This window comes from Platichthys flesus, chromosome 18 (genome assembly GCF_949316205.1).
Source record: "Platichthys flesus chromosome 18, fPlaFle2.1, whole genome shotgun sequence".
Classification (NCBI taxonomy): domain Eukaryota; kingdom Metazoa; phylum Chordata; class Actinopteri; order Pleuronectiformes; family Pleuronectidae; genus Platichthys; species Platichthys flesus.
Genome location: NC_084962.1, coordinates 1,397,539 through 1,417,716, shown reverse-complemented (window position 1 = coordinate 1,417,716; position 20,178 = coordinate 1,397,539). Strand labels below are relative to the sequence as shown.

General features: G+C 39.3%; 1 protein-coding gene across 2 annotated transcripts in view; it reads left to right on the top strand.

The window, feature by feature from the left end:
• cdk19 (cyclin dependent kinase 19) overlaps window positions 1–20,178 on the top strand; it is a 61,752-nt gene that overhangs the window by 21,852 nt on the left and 19,722 nt on the right. For both annotated transcript variants that reach the window (XR_009924538.1, XM_062410859.1), the window contains exons 5-11: window positions 11,748–11,805; window positions 13,039–13,170; window positions 14,260–14,403; window positions 14,811–14,880; window positions 14,971–15,043; window positions 16,689–16,786; window positions 17,293–17,371. Coding sequence is in view for 1 of the 2 variants with exons in the window: in XM_062410859.1 (XP_062266843.1) it covers window positions 11,748–11,805; window positions 13,039–13,170; window positions 14,260–14,403; window positions 14,811–14,880; window positions 14,971–15,043; window positions 16,689–16,786; window positions 17,293–17,371 (654 nt within the window). In the remaining variant the exon portion in view is untranslated. The remainder of the gene's footprint in view (window positions 1–11,747; window positions 11,806–13,038; window positions 13,171–14,259; window positions 14,404–14,810; window positions 14,881–14,970; window positions 15,044–16,688; window positions 16,787–17,292; window positions 17,372–20,178) is intronic.

Below are 20,178 nucleotides of genomic sequence, written 5' to 3'. Positions count from 1 at the left end.
TTCTAACAACTACTCATATTGCTATTGGGTGTATTGCTAGGAACCAAGGAGGTGCTGTATTGACTTTGGAAGTTTTCTTGGGATGAGTGTTTCTGAGAAAATTTCTGATAATAACAGTAATAAAAGCTTTATGTATAAAATTTTGAAAAATAATATGCAAATTGTCTCGCAGAGAGTCAACATGAGATAATTCGAAATGGACAGCTGTTAGTACAGCTGTGAATTCACCTAACACACAGAATGCATTTGGATCAAATCACTCCGACCACATTACTGGTCACATATGACACACTTGAACACATGCCGTCACCAAACTGAAAAACCACCTACTCAACTGACATATTCTGCTTAAGCAGAAGTCTGTACTCATTCGTACTCATTCAGTTGGTTTCCAGGTGTTTGTCCACAATGTACATTTTTTTATGACAAACCATGCAGATTATATGCATTAAACATTTTGGATAATTTAGTTTGCCTGGAACATTCCATGAAAGAGACTTCTTATTCTTATAATTTCTGACAGACCAGGCTAAGGAAGCACAATATCTTCTACCTTCAGTTAAAAGCAAGTCAAACTTTTAAGATCTTGAATTGTATATCACATTCATCGCTGTGACTCCCTGCAGCTTCTGAGATAACATCAGAATCTTTATTTCTCTCGTTTATTACTGTGTCCTGTAACTCCCATTGTCCATCTGCAAGTGTGCGTCTCTGCCGTTATCTCTCTGTGCATCTGTCACTCTAGTAAAGGAACATTTGTGACTTTGCTTGTGGATGAAAAGAGTGTAAGTAACCAAACACAACACAGCAGATTCTGCCGCAAAACTTTTATTTGATTGCCACCATGACTGCTTTGACGTCAGATGATCCAGAGAGAGGCTATTTCCAGCTAACGATCATGGAGGAATGCATGACTGAGATTTTTGAGTTTGGTTGAAAGTTAGCTAAGCTGTTGGTTGATTTCTCTGAATGAACCTCTTAGTGGATAAGTCAGGTTCAGGAGTCGGAGGGCAGAGCACTTACACAGTTCAGGCGCCTGCCTATCTATACAGGGTCGTCCACTCTTACATAATCCTTGGCAATCCCCAATGGTCATGTGGTGGATGGATATCACATTATGTAAACCCCCAGGGATCAGGAGGCATGGCCAGTGTTTTGTACCTTGGAATAATTCAAAGGGCATCTCTGCAGGCATTAAATAATATTTCTCTCTGCCACTGTAATTTTATCAATAACCGAGCTCTTTTTTTTCCATTGCAGTTGAAATGTAGTTTTTGTTTTTTTTACCTGAAATTACAAAGTCCTGTTATAAATGACCAGATTTTCAGCTTGGAGGAATTCAGTCATAACTCAAAGTAGATATTAGGCCTATTCAATTCTTAGTATTAAATACTTTGTACTGTTGATCAAGGTGAACCACTCTCACAGGCAAAGTACTCCAGGCTAATGTTTTACATTGTTGTCATTGGAAGCAGTGGATTTGGGTACTTATTTTCTTTCTTTTCTATTAACAGAACTACTAGCATAACATACTAGCAGCTCTTTGAGGTTGGAATTTGGCATATGAGTATTTTGAGCTATTCTTGCTATGCTCTCAATGACAATCCTAGCATAAATGGTAAATGGTTTTGTATTTATATAGTGCTTTTCTAGTCTTGATGACAACACAAATGCTTTTACATTACAGTTTCACATTCACCCATTCACACACACATTCATACAGTGCATCTACTTGCAGCCCTTTTGTTATTCTATGGGGGGCCATTCGGGGTTCAGCATCTTGCCCAAGGACACTTCGGCATGTAGGTGGTTCAGACTGGGGATCGAACTGCCGACCTTCAGGTTGGAGGACCCCTCAGCCCCAGCCGCCCCATAAAGATTTTTAACAATAATCGGTATGTTATTCAACCTGTTATTTTAGCTTTTTGGCATGCTATTATTTGCTGATTAGCTCCAAACACAAACTACACCTGAGAATGATGGGAATGTCATTATTTGTGCAGGCATAAACAAACGACTGGACAAAATCTGAATTCTTACCTGATGACGGAGCAGCAATAAAAAGTCAGAGGATAACTGGAGTCTTTAGACTTTGTTGTCGGGAATCATTATTATTTGAACCAAATTTAGTGCCAGTCCATCAAATGCTTAATGATAAATGGATATTTTGGTCTGTACCAAAGAGGACTCACTGACTAAAATAATCAACTGTAATAAGAAAAGGTTGTTTTGCTGCGTTGAAAGAAATTGGGTATGGTCGAAGAGAAGAGCAAGTAAAAACTGATTGAAACTGTGTTTTTAAACAAACCCAACAAACAGCTACAACAATAACACCAGAGCCACGTACCAAAGCCTGATGAAACTGTCATCCTCAGCTTCTTCAGCTACTTGGTACTTGAAAGATGGCTGGAGAATGTAGAGAGGAGGCTTACAGGATGTTGTGCGGGGAGGCAGCAAACTATCTTTCTTCCCAGATACGAACTTAAATGACAAAACACTTAAATGATAAAACAAAGGTACACAGCTTCCTTTTTCATGCTTGCTTTTCACCATACCAACATTATGACCTGTTAACAGTATAAATGTTATGGCTGAGTGTTGAGACACATAATATGTCATAATACAAAATACATTTTTATTTTCTTGACCTTATTTGAATTTGTTAATGGTTGGAGGGAATCATAACCACAGTAAAAATGAAGAGGTAACACAGCAATAAGAAGAGGGGAGTCCCCTCTCCTTTACAACAACATCAACTGGTTGGTTGTTATGCTCCCTGGAAGTCACACCACTCTTATCAGTGCACCAACTCTTCCGGCCCTTTGTAACTACTTTCACCACAGCCGGATAAAATTCACCGCCATCTCTGTCGGACTCTGCCCTGATGTATTGCAGTTAGTGCTATTGTTTTGCTGGCTTATTGCCAGGGCTTCCTGCCATTGTGACTAGACTACATGACTATCCTTCTTTTTATGCAAGCTCGCCAGCGGCAGTCAGTGGCCGGTGGTACTCAGGTTTTCAGTTTGTGTGTCTGTTTGTATGTCTGTTCCATTCTCATACATCTCAAGAACGCCTCGAGGGAATATCTTCAAACTTGGTACAAAAATTCACTTGGACTCATGGATGACCTGATTCGATTTGGCAGACAAAGTTGGAAGGTCAAGGGCACTGTAACCTCACAAAGCAAATGTTTTCCCTGTGAACAGATTATCTCTGAAATGCCATGAGTAAATCCTTTCACATTTGGTCTAAACATTCACTTAGGTCTTAGGTGTGAGTTTGATAGCCAAAGGTCAACATCACAGTGGCCTCTATAAGTGTGTTTATGTTTTCAATCTTCAAATTTGGTACAGACATTCACTTGGATTCAAAGATGAATTTATTTGATTTTGGTGCCCGGTCACAGTGACCTCATGTTCCTTTGTTTTGTTTTGTGAATGTAATACCTCAGGAACACCTCAAGGAATTCTATAATGTTGGCATTGACAGGGCGGCTGTGGCTGTGGGGTAGAGTGGTCGTCCTCCAACCTGAAGGTTGGCAGTTTGACTCCCAGTCTGATCCATCTGCATGCCGAAGTGTCCTTGGGCAAGATGCTGAAACCTGAATGGCCCCCATAGAATAACAAAGGGCTGCGAATAGATGCACTGTATGAATGTGTGTGTGAATGGGTGAATGTAAAACTGCACTGTAAAGAGCTTTGAGTCGTCATCAAGACTAGAAAAGCGCTATATAAATACAAAACCATTTACCATTTGGCCATACACGTTCACTTCGATGGAAGGATTCATTGATTAGATTTAATTGGTCAAAAGTCAAGGTCACGGTGGCCTCACATAACATGTTTTTGGCCTCTTGAAGGTGATATATGCAGACTACCTTGATCGAATTTCTTCAACTTTCCTTAAGGTGTCATTGGGATTCAATGACTAACTTATAAGATTTTATGTTCTTGTTGTTGGTCAGATTATCATCTTTATGCAGATACCTGGCTTTTTGTCAGTTCTCTCTGTGAATGTAAGTAGTAACAATTGAAAAGCAAGGAGCTACTTATTGCTCAGATGTTGCTGTGCCATCACCAGCACAGCTCTAATGGCTTCAATTCCTCTGCTGTTACATAACTGTAGGCGTGTGCTGGTGTGTAACTTGTTCTGTTTCTATGCACTGCAGGAATCAGGCATGTGCTTTACATTGCACCACTGCATGGTGCTCAGCCCCCACTTTGACTGCCACTCCTTCCCTCTTTACTCCCTGTCCCACCCACAAGAGGGTCTTGCCATACCTCATTCACCCTCCCCCACCTCTAAGCGCCAAGGGTTATATAACAGCCTTTAGCTATTACTGAGCCCACCGTCCTCCATGGGTAGCTGAGTCAAGATGCTGATATAGCAACTCTACTGGCCAAAGCAAGAAGCACACACCTCAGTGGACTGTACCAACAGTCTCTGTCAGGGGGGGATTACTGAAGGTGATATGTTGCTGCAGTAAATGCAGACTAATCTACTGTATAAGCACATTACTGTATGCCTGGCTGTTAGGAGCTGTCTGTTCCACACAGTCAGACTGCAGCAACACCGGGCAGATGATAATGCTGTTCTCAGGTCTGATTCATGAGGATCGGGGAGGGGCCACCACTTTAAGCAAGCTATGCTCAGAATGATACAATTTATCAATAATATACAAAAAATATCTTTCTTCAGGCCTTGCTTTGTTTTTCATTTCATTTGTTTGGATACATAATTTCATACACATATATAAAACAATGACTGATCATTTCAAGTAAGGATATATATATCACCATTTAAGTAAGAACAGTATTGATGGTTATGGGATATTCCGAATATACTTTTATCATGAGGGATTGAAGTGGCAGACTTTCACACCTGTAGTTTGGCTCATATGGTTCAGATTTAGGAAAACATCATACACTGTAGGCTCTCAGTTGTGGTTTGTTTCCTTTTCACATTTATTACAAACTAATGATTATGTTAAATGTCAAAACTTGTATTATAAGCAAATGTAGGCCTAATGCAAGTAGATTTGTATATCCTTAGACCTTTTAGGAGTTATGTTCATATGAGCATTCCAAGTTGTGTTCACTAAACTAATTTCAGTCATCTGAATTCTATTATAAAGTTGATGAGTGAACACAGCGGAGGATCCCCCGATGGATTCATCGCGATCGAGTCCGAGGTTCTAATCCGTGACAGACAAAAAACCTAAAGGAGAATAATTTTTCTCCCAGTAAAAAAGGGACAAGCCATAGAGGTGGGGAGGCATACACTGCTGAAGAAGAGACGATAGCCAGGAGTTATTGAGTGAGCCTGGGAAAAGTTTCTAGTCAGGCAATAGAGGGCCAATTAGAGGGGTTGGCATGTTGTAGCCTGTTCTTGGTAGCTTTTCCAGGCTTACCACCTAACAAAGGACTCAGTAAATTAGCAAGGCACAATGATAGTTCGTTACTGAACTCAATCAGTCTGTCATTATCATCAGGACATGTACCACAGTCCTTTAAAATAGCAGTAATCAAACCCCTTCTCAAAAAAACCACCCTAGACCCAGAGGTTTTAGACAACTACAGACCAATATCTAATCTCCACTTCCTTTCTAAAATCTTAGAAGAAGTTGTAGCCAATCAGCCGTGTGAGTTTCTCCAGGAAAACAATGTACATGAAGACTTTCAGTCTGGGTTCAGAGACAATCATAGCACAGAGACAACCTTGGCAAAAGTCAATGATGACCTTCGAATAGCTTCAGATCAGGGATCTGTGTCTGTCCTTGTTCCGTTAGATCTCAGTGCAGCATTCATTACAATTGGCCATCAGATTTTATTACAGAGACTAGAACAGTTAATTAGCATTAAAGGAACCGCCCTAAACTGGTTTAAATCTTATTTTTCTGATCGCTTCCAATTGTGCAAATTAAAGATGAGTCATCTGTGTGCACCAAAGTTAACCATGGTGTTCCACAGGGCTCTGTGCTTGGCTGAATTTTATTCTCATTATATATGCTTCCAATAGGAAATATTATCAGGACAAATTCTGTAAATTTCCACCGCTATGCGGATGACACCCAGTTATACTTTTCAATAAAACCTGAATAAAGTAATCAATGATCTAAACTTCAAGCATGTCTCAAGGATTTAAAAACCTGGATGATCCGCATTTTTCTCTTATTAAACTCAGATAAAACAGAGGTTATAATACTTGGCCCAAAACCCCTTAGAGATACATTATCTAATGATATAGCTGCACTCTTCCTCTTCTCAAATCATTGTCACATCAAAGTAATTCCTATCTCATCAATACATGTTACTGACTTGACCCCTTCCCTGGAGTCCCTTTGCCTTATGGCCGCAGATCCAGGGCCACAGCTGTGGACACATCATGGATTACGATCTGTGGATCGTGTATCAGAGATCGTAATGGGTTGGCATCTGATAATGGTGGTGGACCACGGCCGAGGTGGCAGCATCCGATCTTGATGGTGGATCTTGATCTTGCTGGCTGCTAACCATAAGTCTATGATTGCAGCAGGACTGCTTGATATATTGTACAGTAGTTTTTTCTTACTCTTGTTGAGGGTTAAGGACAGAGGATGTCACACCACGTTAAAGCCCTATGAGACAAATTGTAATTTGTGAATATGGGCTATACCATTAAAATTTGATTGATTGATTGATTGATAAAATCTTTTAACTAGACAAGGTAAAAACGTAGTATATTGCTGAGCGGAAAAATATTTGACTGTTCTAGCATTCATCAAAAAAAAAAGAAGACATTAAGTTGGTGTCTTGGTCATAACTCAGTTAAGAAATACTGCTTGACCGTGACTCTCTCCTCTCAGTCTGTGCATCTCATGACACCTGAGTTTCTATTTCAGCCTTGAACCCCCCCTTGGCAGATATGCAGTTCAGGCTCAGTGATGACATTTTGAAAGGCCAATGGGAAAAATTCCAGCAGGTTACCACCCAACGAATGGAGTAACTCACTTACTGATGCTACTCACAGCTGGATTTTGCCTAAACATCTTCATCCTTCATTCTTCTGGTATAGACCATAGACTGGTATAGACATACATGGCTTGTACAGACAATAATTCCACCCTCATATCATCCTCAGTAGTGATCCCAAACAAATATCAACAAACTCAATGCCCCTGAAAAGTCAACTCAGCATTCAGACCTTCACATGCTGTGCATCTTAGGCAGATGGCCTGGGGTTTTCGCTTCTTTCTTTAAAAATGGGACTTTCCAAACTCCAAAATGTATGTATGTATTTTTTTTGTTTTTCATGTAGTCTTTTCCATCAGAAACACATTGTATGCTCATTTGGCATCTTTCAGAGAAAACTCTCAAAGTAATTGCTGTCTTTCAAACAGCTTACATGAATGCATTCAGGCTGGGCATTGTAACTCAGTTAGGCCTGTTTAGAATTTGAAAGAAGAACTGGTGAGCCTGAACTTGTCGGGCCTGTTAAGAGACACTTGCCTTTGTGTTTGCCGATCGCTGCGTGTCTTGTTGTGGGCGTGAATAATAGACCTCATTATTAGTGCTGTTTCTATAGCAGCAAGGCATGCAAGCCAGGAAGATCTAAGGCAAGCGAGCCAGAGGGTTCACATTCACACACACACCCAGGGAGAATCCACAGACCTTTTGACAACAAGCAGACACTGTATCTGGCTGCATGAGTCACTGTAAACTTTTTTTAAACGCTGGCCTAGGACTTGGTTCCTGTGATAAAATATGCCACTGTTTGTATGATACTTGTGGGATATTTGGTAAACAACTCTGTACAGATAATCCAAATAATATGGAACTGTAATTGTTGATTGGTGTGGAAGAAAAACCCACCACTTCTAATGTTTGTGTGGGTCCATGTTGACCTCATGGTGACCCCTTTGGTGAAAATCTCTACCAATATCCCTCATGTGGCTGATTTGATGAGCAGAGGTTATAGGTTTTTGTTTAAAACTTATTTAACAATGATGACGCAAATAATGTGATGATGAGGTATCAATCTATATCAGTGATTTTCAACCTTTTTTGAGCCGCGGCACAGTTTTTACACTTACCAAATCCTGGGGCACACCACCAACCAAAATGACCCAAAATGACACTCTATGGCCTAACACAGTACATATAATACATATAGTTAGTAATATAGTTTCTAATTGTATTAAAAAGCACTATTTAAAATTAGTTCAGCCCTTTATTACTCTTATCTTTTAATGAGCACAAATTGAATCAGATTTATGAAACAATCTTTGATTTAACTCAGTGATTTTCAACCAGTGTGCCGCGGCACACTAGTGCGCCGTGAGAGATAGTCAGGTGTGCCGTTGGAAATTATCTAATATATAGTGTTGCACCGAAGTGTCGGCCGAACAAAGATTGTTTCATAAATCTGATTCAATTTGTGCTCATTAAAAGATAAGAGTAATACAGGGCTGAAATAATTTAAAATAGTGCTTTTTAATACATTTAGAAACTATATTACTAACTATATGTATTATATGTACTGTGTTAGGCCAAAAGTGTCATTTTTGGTCATTTTGGTTGGTGGTGTGCCCCAGGATTTTGTAAGTGTAAAAACTGTGCCGCGGCTCAAAAAAGGTTGAAAATCACTGATTTAACTAAACTTTATTTAACGGGGACATATTATACCCATTTAATCACAGTTGATATGGTTCCTTAGGGTCTTAATGAAATGTCTCTAACATATTTTGGTCAAAATACCACAAGGATCATTTAAAACATGACCTTTTAACCCTGTCTAAAACAGATTGATCTGTTTTGAGTGCCAATAGTTTCTCTCGCCGTTTACCCGCGCTTCATTGAATTTCTTCACTTTGACATTCAGAGCACTGGGCAGAAATGACATTGCGTCATCACCCACCGTGGGCCTTCACGATGCTTTGTTTTAATTAAACAGTCCGATTCCCCTGGTCCACACCAGTTCTAAGTAAGCTGCTAGGCGCCAGCCGAGTTTTCTCAGTTATTCTGCAGTAAAACTACACAAAAATGTGTATGAGCATAGTCAGAGACACCATGAACAGGAATCCACTCGAAGTCACTTATAACCTGTCGAGGAATATTTTTAATCAGCATCTAAATATGGCTACATTAGGAATACATTAGTCCTTTTTTACAGACTTGCCCTTTAATTTGAAGTAAAAATACATAATTTACATGAACCGATACGCCATGAAGATAAAAATTTAAATAATCAAATGAGAGACTATAACTAAAATATAGTTAAAACTAGTTTTCGTTCTTTTTAGGCGCTCTGACTATCTATACCGCTTTACCGTATGAGGCATTAGTAGACGCGCAACAAAAACCCGAGTGGCGGCTGGCTTTCCTCATGACGGCTCACTTTACTGCAGTCCAGAGTTGCCGCCGCCGACCGCCGTACCCGGTCCCCTCCAACACTTCCGCACCGGCGAGGGACACCGCCCCGCGGTCCAAGAGAAAGAAAGCCCCCGCACCTCTGACGCCGTGAGGCACCGCGGAAGAGGACCTTCCCCACAAAAAGAGTGTCCGGCGGCCAGGAGAGGAGGGCGACGGGGCGTGCCCAGCGGTTTAACCAAAAATACCAATGATATCGGTGAAAGTCAAGTTTATTACCGATGTGCAGATGTCGGTAAACGAGGCGAATATCCGCCGCTACTGATGTTCGGCCGACACTTCGGTGCAACTCTAGATATTAGATAATTTCCCACGGCACACCTGACGATCTCTCAAGGCACACTAATGTGCCGCGGCACACTGGTTGAAAATCACTGATCTATATGACCACATAAATCCAAAGCTATTCTAGTTTTATTCCCTTCATAAAAGGTCCTCTGCAGTAGAATGTGAGAACACAGCGTTTGCATCATAGGGCATTTCAGGAATTAAAAATGTAATGACATTTGTTGTAAAGAAGTCAATGATTTGAAGGATTGATTAGTTTCTGTGAATCAGCAAACAGTGCACAGTCATATATTATGGCACAGCATCCTAACACAGCCCTGCACAAATCCGAGGCTGCAGATTCATCCATGTACAATGTTCTTTTTGCCTACAGATGGCTTTGTATTGATTTGTGAAGCAGACACTTTACCTACAATAAAAGCAGCTGTAGGCCTTAGACACTGTAAGAGTTCATCATTCTAATTCATAGATAAATGCAGACTGACGTTCCTGCTTTATTAAATATTGATTTGAAGTAATAATTATAATAATGATAATCCTGCTAAGGTATGGATCAGTGGAACTCCGGCTCTCTTTCAGACTGGCTACAGTGCCAAAGAGGAACCTTGGGTTCTTCTTATATTCTTGAATGAATGATTACAAAAAAAGAGGTTCATGCTTTTTCAGAGGGCTTTATAGTTATCACACTATTTTTCCAGGCTAGACGCATATCATCCAGATTTTACAACCCACCTATTTTACCTGCTTTTATTAATCAATTGTTTTCAACCAAATGTTCTGTTAAACCCAGCCGATTGTCTGCTCCGTGACCAACTCTTAACTGCAAAGTCACTATTAGGATGGTTGAGCCTGAATTTAGTTGAATGGAGGTTGAATTTGGATTTCACTCGTGAGGTGACCAGAATAAAGTCATGAGGACAGTTACAGTCATAACAACCACAAGTTGTTAAAAGCAGTTCTGCAGTTTCTTACTTTCTTATATACTCCTCAATTGAACAGACAGGAGTGTATGTCATACATTTAGCTGCAAACGTTAACTCAGCTTTATTTAAAGATCCTCAACGAAAATGACACGGACACAGCCAGGTGTTTGACCCCATTCTTGTGTGTGCGGTAGGATTCCACAAGCACTATAGTGCACTCTCACAAAATGGCTGACGGGGTCATGTGGTTGTATGTTATAGCTTAGTGAGGCAGCAATATAATATTTGATATATTGTTTAACAATCAGCTTAAGTTTTAAGTTCAGTTGCTGCAACAATTCATGAACTATTGTGACCCTATTTATCAAGGCCTGGTTAAGTGAGAAAGGGGAGTTTTAAACCCAGCTAACTGTAATGTATTAAACAGAAACTCAAATACATGCCAACACACCAATTTATTAAGAACCCTTCCCAAACTTTGGTTCAAAGAAAATGATGTCCGCTTTAATGTCCATAAGGTAAAACCAACAAGGGGAAAGAAATCTCCCAATGCAGCTCGCTCAGTAAACGTCCTCCCTCCAAGTGCAAAAATGTATATCAGGAACGGCAATGCATTGCATGGGCGAAAAAAACAAACTCACCAGCTGAGGCACAGGGGAAAAGTAGTCCAACCAAGACTTGTGTTCACTAGTTATGGTCCATCACTCACACTGTATTCCCGAATTCCTTGTGGGTAAGGTATCACCATAGCAATGAAGCAAATATCCTTTCTGTACTCAAATGCAGAAACCAAGGTCCTTTCTTTTCTCTATTCCCCCCTCAATAAAAACCTCCTGTCTCCCCCACACAATTCACCTTCCCCTGTTCTCCTAAATCCCAGCCCCTTTACACCTGACTGGGAGTAGAAATCACCTATGAGAGTGATAACAGCAGGAAACTACACAGAACAGCCAAGTGACCGCTCATGTGATGAGGATAGAGGTTTAACTTTGCAAGGATTCAGTACTAAACCATCTAAAATACATATAATCTTCCTAAACATATATGATAACAATTACATATTACTTACATACTTAAATACATACATATTTTGTATGATACACAGTGTCTAATATGTATCTTTCTCCAGAAACCAGCGAACATCCTGGTGATGGGGGAAGGCCCTGAACGAGGAAGAGTTAAAATCGGTAAGGTGGATTGACAAAATATTTCTGAAAAGTGCTTGACTGATCCTAAGCTCTACATGATACAGATATTACTATCTCCATGACAATGGATCAATGAGGCTTTTGACTTGTTTGAGTGTGTGACAGCAACAGCGCTTAACCTTCTGTCTGAGAGGTCAACAGGGAGCTCAGATCAGTGCTGTTGCATAAACCAGTAGGCCAGGGGACTGTTGAAGGGTAATGCTGCAGTGCTGCAGTCTATTTTTAAACCCTATGCATCTAGTTATAGTATAAGGTTTTTGTTTAAGTGCAACTGGACCCTCAAATTGTGCTGATGAGTATTTCTCTGAACTGAATGGCTGTAATATCTCTATCTATGATCAATTCACTCTTACTCCTTGCAACAAAATTATAAATAAAAGCTATTGTCACATTGGAAATATGAAAAGGGTTTTTATAAAAAAGTACTTTTACATCAAGGATCTCTGAAGTTGAAGACTTGAATTTTAAATGATAGGACTACAGAAACAGAGAAAACACGACCCCTCTGAAACATGTTTTTCTGTGAATATACAAATATATATTTCGACATTAAGTACACTCATTAACTAGTAGCTTGGTGTGAGAAGTGGTTGTCGAGAAATGAAAACTAAAATAAAAAGTCCCTAACAACTAAAAATAAAATTGTTTTTGTGTTTTCCATATTATTGATTGTAAACCAAAAATCGTATATGTATAAAAGTCAAAAGGCTACATGAACCTCAGCTGTACTGTCGTAATGTTAAAACCCTTAAAAGTTTGCAAACCGCTTCCTGTTCTAAGGAAATGCTATTAAATGAAGGCCGCTTAGAAGACTCTGTCAACATTTTAATCCCCTCTGCTCTTTACTCTTTTTCGCATCTTGGACAGCCAGAGAACACTGAGTGTATTTTGTAAGAAAATCAACCTGAAGCTACAAAATTAAAATAGAGTATAGAGTTATAGAGTTTAGGAAAAAGTGAGGGGACATAAAAACACTGAGGCAAGGAAAGCGAAATCTCTTCTCTTTTGACTGAAGATTGGGTGCCAGATTGTTTCAGGGGTAGCATTCAAATCTTCATCTCAGGTCTCAGGAAATGAGCATGACAATGAAAGGCTTTTCTGGATGGAGATTGTTTTCGGTTTTAATATGCCATTTTAAACTGAAAACATATAACTGAAGGTGTAGCCTTTGTTTGCTGACTACATCTACTGTATCTTTTCTTCCTCCTACAGCTGACATGGGTTTTGCCAGACTATTCAACTCTCCCCTCAAGCCACTGGCGGACCTCGATCCTGTAGTCGTGACTTTCTGGTACAGGGCGCCTGAGCTTCTGCTGGGGGCCCGGCACTACACCAAAGCTATTGGTGAGTACAGGGTCAAATGTGCAAAGTATGGAGAATATGTGTGTTTCACTGACTCTGGATTTATATCTCTGAAAGTTTGCAGAGGTTTGGATTAGTTGACATTTTGAAGCAGCAGTTGGATTTTGAACTTGTTTCCATAGGGTCTCAGTGTAAACAGGAATGCACATTGCTGACTTACAAAGCCTATATTTATCATTCCTGGAACACGAGACCAAACTGTCAGCCTGTCGTCACTTAAGTTCATACAGTTCATACAGCACCTTCTGTTACTCATGCATCCACTGTATTTATGATTCTATGAATGTGTGTGAACTGTAAAAGAGTTAGATATTGAGATCGTAAATATTCTTTAGTTATAGAGAGGTTTTTCTAGTCTTGATGACCACTCAGGCGGCTTTACAGTTTTTGGCTATTCACCCATTCATACAGCACATCTGTGGGCAGCACTTTTTTTTTTTTGAACGGCACAGCCATCAGGGGCAATTTTGGGTTCAGTATCTTGCCCGAGGACATTTCGGCTGGCAGATCAGGAAGACTGGGTTTAAACATCCGACCTTCTGGTCAGGGGAAGAGAAATTGTTTGAAATAAATGTTCTTATCTGATTTTTAAAATTAATTGTAGAGATTGATGTTTTTTCTTGCTTCCAATTCATATTAGACTACAGCCAGCATCTGGTTAGTTCAGCAGAAAGAGAAACAAGGAGAACAGCTAGCCTGTCTCTGTCTGAAGATAACACAATATCTGGCTTCATATGTAAGAGTAGTTTTAATCTAATACAAAATTGTATTAAAACTACTCTCGGTCAAGCCATTTGACATTTATTTAATTCCAGTTTTATTTTCACATTACTTTGCAAAAAAACAGTTGTCATTAACACCAGGAAGATTAATTTGCTGGAGTGAATGTACCTCAAGAACACTTTGTGTGTGTGTGTGTGTGTGTGTGTGTGTGTGTGTGTGTGTGTGTGTGTGTGTGTGTGTGTGTGTGTGTGTGTGTGTGTGTGTGTGTGTGTGTGTGTGTGTGTGTGTGTGTGTATGTGTGTGTGTGTGGGTGTATGTGTGTGTTTGTTGGTTGTTCACCTGCTTCAGACATTTGGGCAATTGGCTGCATCTTTGCGGAGCTGCTAACGTCGGAGCCCATCTTTCACTGTCGCCAAGAAGACATCAAGACCAGTAACCCCTTTCATCATGACCAGCTGGACAGGATATTTAGCGTCATGGGTTTCCCTGCAGGTCTGCACAAAATACACAAAACAAAATCTCTTAACACTTGTGAAAAATGACCAAGGCCTGATCTGTTAGCCCTGATGCTTTAGTTGGGCTTTCACATTACAACCTCTACAGTTACCAGATCAAATGTTTCATTTAAAGATGAGTGAGCAGGTAGAACAGAGACTCACTGATGTATATTAGCTCGACAGTTTGTTAAATACAATTTAATTATTAAATACAATTGAATAACCTGTTAATGAAAAATATCATAATATTTTGTGTTGAAATTGGTTCTAAAGAAGCAGTGAACATAGTATTCAGACCATTTAACTTTTAGCACATTTTGTGTTGTGTAGATTTCCTTCTAATTAGATAATTGTTGTGATTGTTTAGCCATAAGCATGGACGTGTGCTTTTGTATTCCACAGATAAGGACTGGGAAGACATTCGGAAAATGCCAGAGTACCCCACACTACAGAAGGACTTTAGGAGGACGACGTGAGGAGACGCTGAGATGATCATCATCACAAACTCATAGAATGACACAGCTTTTTTTAAAGTGTACTGCTGTGTTTTCTCAACCAACAGGTATGCAAACAGCAGCCTAATCAAATACATGGAGAAGCATAAAGTCAAACCAGACAGCAAAGTATTCCTGTTGGTATGTGCACACACACGCATGCACACACACACACAACACACAGACACACACACACATACACTAACAGACACACACACACAAACACACGCACACACACGAATACACACAATGGAAGTATATCGAATGATAGACTGACTGTATTGGTCTACTTTTTGCAGGACAAACCTCCACAAGATTTTTTTAGGCGTCAAATTCACAATTACACTATCGCTTAAAAGTTTGGGGTCACTTAGAAATCTCTTTATTTTTTAAAGAAAAGCACTGTTTTTTTCAAAGAAGATAACATTAAATTAATCAGAAATACACTCTATACATTGTTAATATTGTAAATGACTATTCTAGGTGGAAACGTCTGGTTTTTAATGAAATATCTACATAGGTGTAAAGAGGCCCATTTCCAGCAACTATCACTCCAGTGTTCTAATGGTACATTGTGTCTGCTAATAAGCTTTTAAATTATTTACTTAACAGGACAGTTAAGGATGAAAGGAGGAGAGTGAGCAGGGAAGACAAACGGGCGGTTCAGAACCTATGGCTGCTAATGCGGGACTGAAACCTCTGAAAATGGGTTACCGATTGAGAATAAGACAACATTGTTTACAGGGTTTTTGTATGATGGCCACACCCATACTGGTGTGCTAGAGAAACAATTGGTCCCGTCTAGAAGGGACCAATTCCTCTAAGTCTGATTTGTTTAACGTGTAAAAACATTATTGAAATGGAAAGATGAACGGTGCCTTGAGATAATGTATATTACGATTTGGGGCTAAACAAATAAAATTGAATTGAAAGATGAGTGAAGCGCTCAGCATTATGTTCAATATGCTACTTATATTATGATAGATATCAACTAGAATCAAATCTGAACATGACTTTGTCATTATCATAAGCCAGGACCACTAGGGAAATAAGTTATATTCACTTTTAGTTGAAAGTTGCTCAGATCACATGGTGTTTTCAGCTACTAATGTGATGCAGGAGCTGAGGAGACATCTGTATCTGCCTCTGTGCTCACCTTTCCTTCTGATTGCACAACAGAAATGTGCTTCTTTTTTTTTCACAGTCTCTCGTTGTGCAACAATGAGACAGGACAGGCTCAGTATACAGAGGTCAGCCTCTCCCTGCACTTTGTTTCTGCACATGCAGTGTATCCCTGCCTCAGGCAAAGTCAAAGCAGAATTCTTTGTAAAAATAGCTAAAGTGACATAGAAAAAACACTCCTGTTTAACAGTTTCTCACTGGACCTGTTCTTTTTAAAAATGAAGGAAAAACTTACAAGACTTGTCAAAAAAATTGACGTCGTTAAAATGGGTTTGCGTTAACGCCGTTAATAATACGTTTAACTGACAGCACTAATATATATATATATATATATATACTAATATATACTAATATATATATATATATACCACACAAATGAATAGTAATAAGCAAAATCAGTTCATTTTTTAAGTTTCAGAAAGAAAGCTGCAGCATTACCATAGGCCAAGCAAACAGCCCTTTACAGACAGGCAGGTTGAGAACGGCCCTGCACTAGTTATTTCCATTCTAGTTTCATTTGTACTGAAGTAAAGCCCAAACAATAAAACAATCACCGTACCAATACTTTCTTTTTAACACTGTGTGTGTTTTCCTCTGTCTTCAGCTTCAGAAACTCCTCACCATGGACCCCACCATAAGAATCACGTCAGAGCAGGCACTGCAGGACCCATACTTCCTGGAGGACCCAATACCAACCACTGAGTGAGTCTTAGGCTGTATCACTCACTATTAACTATATAGTGAGTTCACCATTTTGTAGTGCTGTCCAAAGGTTTAGTGAAATTTGTATACCCTATATAGTGGACTGATTGTTTCTTCAAATGTATTGTGAACAGATGATGGTCACTAACTGACCAATATATACCATCATGCATTGTGCTGGCTTCAGAGAGAGGAGAGATGGCAGCAGCATAACAGCACAAACTGCAGCCAACTAGTTTATTTCTACATTAAAAGATGGTCATTAAACAATCTTCTTACATAAAAATAGTAATTGTAAGCAAAAAATGAGGACTCTACCTTTACTGCGGGATCTTCCACCTTTCGATATTGTTGTTGTTGTACGTAGAGAAAATGAGAGGAGCAGTGCTTTATTTCCAGTGAAGTGAAGTCAATGTAGTGAAGTAGTTCAGTATTATGAGCCTTAGTTTCCCATTGTGTTGATAAAAAGATGTTTTGATATCTGATTTCTTTCTGATTGCCGGTAGTGTGTTTGCTGGGTGTCAGATACCCTACCCAAAACGAGAGTTTCTCAATGAGGACGAGCCAGAGGAGAAAACAGAGAAGGTAATTTTCCAGAGTCACTGTCTCAGCGAACAAGTCACAGTATGAACACAATTCACAACTCCACAAAGCCTTCAAATTCCATACTGTCAGTCCACTTCTGCTTTGCTACAGTCTAGATATGTTTGAAAGTATTGACATTCAATCCATCAAATTTGATTTGTATAGCCCATAATAATAGATCCACATTTGTCTCATAGGGCTTAACAAGGTGTGACATGCTCTGCCCTTAACCCTAAACAAGAGTAAGGAAAAACTATTTAAAAAAAAATAGCTATTAACAGGGGAAACACAGAAACTAAGAGAGAGCCACATGTGAGGGAGCCTCTCCCAGGACGGATAGAAGTGCAATAGATTCCACGTTTAACGGAGAGTATTTACAACATAGATTAGAAGAAACAATTTCTAACATGATGGAAAGTAAATTAATTGAGGAGTAATTGTCAGTAATGGTTTGAGTAGGTATATTGTATATCAAGCAGTTTTGTTGAAAATAATAGTCCACGATCAGCAGCCACAACGATCAGGATCCACCATCACGATCAGATGCCAACATGATCCACAATCCATCGTCATGATCTACTGCTGCTATCCATGATCACCTGCCAACACGATCCGTGATCCATCAATACGATCATGATCTGCCATCACGATCTCTGATTCTGAAACTGGTAGAAACTGAAACAAGTAGAGTACTTTACATTGGTGGTAAAGTTTGTCTGACAAATTCTGTAAACTCTATGCAGCATTGTGCTCATACAATCAATTCATAATATGTAATATATGCTCATAACCAGGCAGTTTTGTTGAGGGGAGTTAGTCACTCCTGGAGTGTGTGAGCAACGCAGTCACAGACAAGTGTGTCATATTAGCAGTAGTCATGTTACTTCAGTCAGCTCAAGTGTTTACTTAAGCTCAGGTTGCAGCATAGTAGTGTTTGAAAGGAAATAGAGCCAGGATAAGAGTTAAGCTAACCAGACTGGTGTCATTGTCCTTCATCTAACTCAACGCCTGCTTAGGCAAGTCTCCATGGTGTTGAATTAAATTATGTATTGGTTGATTCGATTTTTTTAGCTGTGGTGGGCAACCAGAGAGAAATATGACACTAGCAGGTACGGCCAATCGGCAGACACATGCTTGCTCATGGTCACTGATAGGTTTAGCTCAGTTAGTTTCACCTGCACTAATAATGACATTTTTCTAACTTTAGAAAGAGGAAATCATGCAAGTTTAAAATTGTGCCCCTCTTGGTGTGTAAGATGGTAAACACATAGGGTCAGTATCCATAAGCAGCATTTCTCTCCCCTGTTTGAGGTTCTTAATAATTTTTTGTAAAGAAAGCAGCTGTACAGCTGTTTCCATCTGTGCAAATATTTTACCAGGGCGTTGGCATATGTTTTCATAACATATAGGAGACAGACCGGCACTCGACACAAGACAGAAAGGCCAGACTGCAGTTCAAAGAAACCACACTAAAAGAAAATGAAGAGTTGTGGAGCAAAGCTCTATAAACCGATAAAGTCATGGATGCAGAAGTATACAGGAGCATTCTCTGCTCAGCTTCAGTAAAATGTACAAAATGTATTTGATTATGTTTCATTATTCAGCAAGACAAAGATCTTAAACATGCAATCAAAGCATCATAAGAGCTCTTCATGAAGAGGATGTGCAATATGGCAGAATCATCTGAATATGATGATTTTGTTTTACTTCAAGAACCTGTGTTCAATTACTTCCTAACCCCAAAAATTTGGCCACTATGCGTATCACACAGAGTTCTTTCTATATCAACATAAATCTGCTCAAATTAAATAATTTTTCAACAATACAACACTGCTGTGTATGGCTTATCCACCGCGGGCACTGATAGCTTAAACTTTATGAAATTATAACTGCAAGTGTATGAAATTATTTGGAGGTAAACCTTTATTGCCATTTGCAGTGTGTGAGCAGCTGCATCTTTAAATCCTGACATTTCAATACATCCATGAAGAATTGAAGTAGTTAATCGTATTGATATAAAAGCTAAAAGCTCGGGTCCGACACACAACACCAGTTTGACGATGGAGGCCTGTCTTAGTGAGTATTGAGCTCATATTTCTGTTCACAGAGAAAGGAGAACACAAGCTGAACAAACAAGAGAAGCTGATTCCAGGGTCGCAGTGGTGAGAACAAACCGGTTCAAGTGAAGTTAGCAGGGGTTAGCAGTTAGCAGCCGTCACATGCTGTAATCGCTTATTAATTTTAGTCACATGACATAAACAGAGCACACTCACCACAGTAGGTGGATGTGGAAGCATTCTTAAATACCTTCTGCAGTTGAAGGCTAAGTTAACTTTGTTTCATCAAAGCAAGTTTGGTCAGATTCACCAGCTTTTGCTGCTTCAACACAACCCATCCTCCAAATACCAATATTTCTGTACTTTCTTATTAACATCTGTCAGTATCCCTACTTAATAGTCTTACTAGATCATCATCAGGTGCAAATGTTTCCTCCACACTAAGCTACCAGGTTGCTCTAAATAAGGATTTTGATGAAAAATCTTTTTCCATGATATAATTGTGATTGCTTGGCACTTAAAGTACAGAGTTTATGGTAGCTCCATATAAATACTATATGTAAAGATGTGTTTCAAAATGGCAAACACTAATACCGGAGAAAAACAATGTTTCTGCTTCAGAAATGACTGAAATTCAATTACAAATCAATTATCAACAAATTTACTACTTATTGTAGTATAAAATGTTAAGTCGAATAATATATATATATATAACTTTCAGCATATTAGTTATTTCATGTAATGTCTTTG